Source organism: Orcinus orca, chromosome 5, assembly GCF_937001465.1.
Source record: "Orcinus orca chromosome 5, mOrcOrc1.1, whole genome shotgun sequence".
Taxonomy (NCBI): Eukaryota; Metazoa; Chordata; class Mammalia; order Artiodactyla; family Delphinidae; genus Orcinus; species Orcinus orca.
In genome coordinates, this window is record NC_064563.1 from 50,778,462 (window position 1) to 50,784,487 (window position 6,026).

Sequence of the window (6,026 nt, forward strand, 5' to 3'; positions counted from 1 at the left end):
GATAATGTCATCATTATTATTACTATGATTATTATTATATTCACAATCCAGAGTTGTTAAGACTCCCATGTTCCTCTATAAGATGGATTCATTTAAAGTAATTTAAATTTCGGAGGCTCTAATTTTGCTAGTTTATCGTGGAATCAACTTTACATATCTTCGTAAATGCTCTATTACTTTCCAAAGCAGTATCATGTGATATAAATGTTTCCGGGACTGTGTAGTGGGATTTGCTGAAATTAATACAGACAATGAAGACTAGATCTGTGACACAGTGGCTTCATTTTACATTATCTACAAAGGAAAACTCTTGCAATTAACTTCACTATCACCAACTTCTTTTCTACATAAAATTGCCTTTATTTAAAACGAAGCAAATAAAACCTTGTAAATAGTTTATTCAGAAAAACAATTTCCTAAAAATAACTACTCTGTACTAAGGCAAACATACTGCAATTGGTTATAGTTACAGTCACTAAATGTCCAAATCAAAAATCTGGAAGTCACCTCTGATGTTTAGGACACAGTATCTGACAGTGATATAAACATTTTAAACTAAAATGGAAATTGGAAGCACAGGATAACCAGGGAGATGGAAAACTACCCCCTGAAATGGGATACCAGCACTAAAGCATCAACACAGTATCTCAGATAGGCCTTTGGGACACTAGAAAACAACTACTCACATGCAATGGGTTATATAAATGCTTCTTTTTTAAAATTTTCTTTAAAAACTATTAAATAAGCTTTTAAAAAATATAAATGAATGCTTTTTCTTGGTCTCACTTAAGTGAAAAGGTTAAATTCTAATTAAAAACTAATCTTTAAAAGCTTACACAATAATAAGAGATGCACACAAAGATTTCTGGGTGAGGGTACTCACTGAAGCATTTTTATAAGAGAAGTATTGGATATTACATAATGAAGAAGGGTTAGGTGAGTACGCAATAATGTTTTCATCAGAGGCAAAAAGACACAGCAATTAAAAACTACATTCTGGGGCTTCCCTGGTGGCGCAGTGATTGAGAGTCCGCCTGCCGATGCAGGGGACACGGGTTCGTGCCCCGGTCCGGGAGGATCCCACATGCCGTGGAGCGGCTGGGCCCGTGAGCCACGGTCACTGAGCCTGTGCGTCCGGAGCCTGTGCTCCGCAACGGGAGAGGCCACAACAGTGAGAGGCCCGTGTACCGCAAAAAAAAAAAAAAAAAAAAAAAACTACATTCTGAAGCAGTTGCATGATATGAAAAAATGATCAGGACACAGTAAGTGCTAGTAGAAGAATATGTGTATACAAATATATGGGTGTATATCTACTCATACACATACACATGTGCACATACAACATAATCTCACTTAAAACTGGCTAAAACAGGCTAGAATAAAATATACAGACATAGTCACAATTTTTATGTGTATAGAATTAATTTTTTAATAAATTATTTTGGTAATATTTTAATTAAGAAACAATTATAATTATTTCCATTGACAATTATTTGCATTTAAAATTCTCCATTTTATTATAATTTCATACTTTTCATAACTTTTTATATTTATTAAAGTTCTATGACCCTGAGCTTCTCTGATAGTTTAAAAATAAATTTGGCCAGATCTTATCCAGTATAAATAATCATATGTAAGAATCTCACCAGTTGAAGTTTCTTGAAATTTTAAACTTTGTCTTATCTGCTGTTGTGTTATTCCTTTTGCTCCCAGTTGTACCATTCCAAGGGCCAGAGTTGTTCCAAAAGGGGAAATTATGATGTTGTTCTTATGAGATAAACAAACAGCTTGATAAAGATCCACTGCAAATTCGGTGTTTCTTTGAGCCAAGGGGCTTGAGGCTTGACTTCCAGAAAAAGTCAACAGGAGACTCCACAACAAGATCTTATCCATTTTGACCTCTCTGCATTGGTTAATTCAAAATCTGTTAGTTTTCAAAATAATCAGAGTTTACCATAGTAAGCTCAATAGAAAGATTTCTATCTATTAGAACTTTCTGTCTTATTAGAACAAACTACCACAAGAAGATTCTAATGTCAATTTTCAGACTAAGCATCTTCTATTAGGAGAAATAGGCCATGTGCTAATAGCATTTTTAATATGCATTCAGGAAGCAGTACAGATGTACTGCAGTTTTTTTAAATTAAAGGAGAAATTATAATGCTGGAATATCATCAATAGCAATACTATCTCTGAATAGCTATGTGATAGTTTTTTGCATCTTTTCCATGGTTTTAAATGGGATACTTGCCGCTCTGATATCAAGGGAAATTTCTGTTCAGACTACTCTAAAATAGTTTAAAGAACAAAAGGAGAAATGGAATAAAAACCTAACACACTCCAGTGTGGTTTTGAACCTATAATATTAGGAAATTCAAGTATTCTAAATCAGTTGAGTAATCTGGCTAACTTCTTACAGCAACAAGTCTCACACTTTACGGAACGGTGAAATAACCTCCGAACCCACCTCGTACTTTTCCAAAGAGAGGTTTTAAAAACTCAGAAAAAAATTATAAAGAAACAAAATTACAATCAAATATAAATGGTACAATAACAAGAAATGAAGAAAGCAATTTTTTTAAAATCAAAGAATAATTTGACAAATACATTAACAAATATAAGAAAACTGCAACTGAAAACTGTAACCAATTCACAACACTAATGACACTGTATTAAACTGCTCTCCACTAAAACTCCAGGAAATTCAACCATCTCATTACCTCTGGAGCAGAATGAGTTTTACAATATTACTGCAGACTTAGTAGAATACTGACTCTGAAGTATTTTAAATTTTAAGTACTTTAAATGAATAAATTTAAAATAAAATTTCAAAGTATTTAAAATTTTAGTAACACTAGTTTTATCTTACAAATAATCCATTTTAGTCACTTTCAATAACTCCTACTAGTTTAATAGGTTACTAGGAAGTAACCCTTTATTGGACGTAAATATGAAAACCTCCGGAATAATGTTTTGTTAGCCTTAAAGAAATGAAGAACTATAGTTCTAGTGTGTTTTGCAGATTATTAGGAAGGCTTCCATGACCCCTAAATGGCTAAGAATCACTATTATACATAAAGATTACTAATAGTCAATTATTTTCCAAAACTAAGTTGTAGAGTCATTATCTAGATATTTCCATTTCTTTTCTAATGTGTAGTTAAACTTAGATATACAATTTACAAAGGAAAAAAAACTCAAAACACAATCTAAAGCAATTGTTAGAAAATAATGTGTTGATAAACTGATAATATAAATATATGTTATCAAGCAAATGTCTTATTGAAGATTAAATTAGCACATAAGGTTGTGAGTGGTAGTGCAACAATAGTAAAAGTAAACGTGTAAAAGATGTTTTACGTGCAAAATAGATTTCTGAGTATCATTTTCTAATATATTCAATATCTCAGAAGATTTCTGACCAAAATATCAGTTTGTAGATACATAAATAGTCAAAATGTTATCAAAAATTTTAAGTCAGCAAGTGGCAATTCATTTGGCCCATTTTTAAGTACTTGGTTTATTTTAGAATAATAAGCAATATTATGAAGGATGTAATTTTTCCCTAGTAGTAGAATCTGGGAGTTGTCTTATCATTATTAACAGTCTTAATAATCAAAATGTATATTCTTTGAGCATCCATTTCTCCCAGGAAATTTTTAGGCCCTTAATAAACTACAAGCTCATGCAAAAAAATTGTTTTAAAAATTCACTTACCTCATTGGGTTTGGGATTATGTCTCATCAGAAAACACAAAGCACTGGTGAACTAAGCAACCTGATGAATAGTCTTATAAGAATTTGGCCTTCAAATTTGTAGTGAAAATTTAAGGAAAATTTAATCTTTTAAGGAAAATAAAAGTAATGTGTTAATTTGATACATTTAAATAATACCTGCACCAGAGTGAATTGAAATGCCATTCCCTTACTCTATTAAACACTCATGGTCAATGTTGTTGCATACATACTTCATTCAAACACTATTTAATTTCAAGGTACTTACCCGAAATTGGCTTCTGATTACTCACTGTAATGTTACAGCTAAAATGTGCCTGCTGGGAAACACTAGTACATGGAGCAGCTGATCAGTCAAGGCCAACTCTACTTATCTTGAACACTGCTTGATTAATTCCTCTAAAACCAAAGCAGGTGTTCACATTTGTACAGAAGAACTAACATGACCAGGTTAATGATCAATTATGAAATATGCAAGAATTGAGGGAGAAAACAATAGAATTTTTTTAAATAATTAAGTTTGAATTATTATTTCATCCATTATTTCACTTCTTTTTTAAGTAGAAACAATGTGGAAGAATGTGCTAGTGGTTGTAAATCTGCTAGTAATTAGTTCTTCTTGTTTTTTACAGAACTCCCATATCAGATTACCAATGTATTCCATCATAAATATTTCAGAATGCCTATAAGAAAAAGAATAAAGTTAAATCAAGTCCAAACTGCAGAGGCAAATTACTGCTGCGTTTATAGAGTTCTCAACAATTCATCAAATTATACAATAGTCAGAGGAGTTTCCTGGGGATACAAGGCCCATTTGAATCCTTAGGAAACAGAGAGAATATTGAAGAAATATAGTCTTTATGTTGAGCAAAAACACCAGATTAAGATTATTGTCTTACCAAATTATCAGGATAATATCAAGATATTATTAAATATGAATAATTTGATAATAAACATTGGTGTTACTTGTATATGCTTTTAAAATTCTACATGATTTTCTCTACAAACAGGTTATTAATAAAAAATGGATGTACAATTGAATGGGTTTTGATCTCATTTTTCTAGTTCAAATCAATCACCTCAGGGACTTCCCTGGTGATGCAGTGGTTAAGAATCTGCCTGCCAATGCAGGGGACATGGGTTCGAGCCCTGGTCCAGGAAGATCCCATATGCTGTGGAGCAACTAAGCCCGTGCATCACAACTACTGAGCCTGCGCTCTAGAGCCTGCAAGCCACAACTACTGAGCCTGCGTGCCACACAACTGAGGCCTGCGCACCTAGAGCCCGTGCTCCACAACAAGAGAAGCCACTGCAATGAGAAGCCCAACACAGCCAAAAATAAATAAATTAAAAAAAAATACTATAAAAAAAATCACCTCAATGACAATCAGATATTAAACACATTGTGTTATTCATCAGAGGCCTCTGAGAAGAGAAGGGGAAATTTTGGTCCAGTTTCAATTAAATAAATATTCACTATTTTTTTCTTTTTTTTTTTTTTGCGGTACGCGGGCCTCTCACTGCTGTGGCCTCTTGCGTTGCGGAGCACAGGCTCCGGACGCGCAGGCTCAGTGGCCATGGCTCACGGGCCCAGCCGCTCCGCGGCATGTGGGTTCTTCCCGGACCGGGGCACGAACCTGTGCCCCCTGCATCGGCAGGCGGACTCTCAACCACTGCACCACCAGGGAAGCCCCAAATAGTCACTATTGATCACTAAATGTAATATTATTTCTGATAAATTTATGAGAAAGAAATAAAATTAATGTAGATACCTTTAAAAAAATTCATTAAAAAAAAAAACTTTTGCAAGGACCCTGTTAACCTCTTTCAGTGTCCTAACAGGGCTATAGCTCAGGCCACAGAAGGCTGATGACAGTCATAGGCCATAATCTCTTAATTTACTAAAATTCTTAATTTCCCATCTAGGTATCTCTAAATGTTTTCTAAATCTTGGGTTATATTCTAGTATTACTTACTCTAACATAAGCAAACTCTATTCCAGCTTCAACTTAACGCTGTTGGAGATAACTTTCCAAACACAGAATTATACAACACGAGAACATTATCATTCCTCCTGTTCTACTCGGCAATTCATAAATAAGTCTGAATGCCTAAGACTATCATTCAATCAACGCTCTTCTACCCATGCAGTGACACCAGCAAATATCCATCACAAGTACCCTTGGCTTCCAAATTATTATATCTGTACATTACTCAGATCATAATGTGACTTACCCAGGGAAAGGCCATTACTTTTCCTTCCAATGACAGAGACGGACACTCTGTCTTAGT

General features: G+C 34.0%; 1 protein-coding gene across 1 annotated transcript in view; it reads right to left on the reverse strand.

Annotated features, from left to right (window-relative positions):
* SERPINI2 (serpin family I member 2) overlaps window positions 1-5,257 on the reverse strand; it is a 30,621-nt gene extending 25,364 nt beyond the window's left edge. The window contains exons 1-2 of the mRNA XM_004270583.3: window positions 3,718-5,257; window positions 1,647-1,903 (exon numbers count right to left, since the gene is read on the reverse strand). Of these exons, the coding sequence (XP_004270631.1) occupies window positions 1,647-1,903; window positions 3,718-3,722 (262 nt within the window). The 5' untranslated portion in view covers window positions 3,723-5,257. The remainder of the gene's footprint in view (window positions 1-1,646; window positions 1,904-3,717) is intronic.
* Window positions 5,258-6,026: the final 769 nt, after the last annotated feature.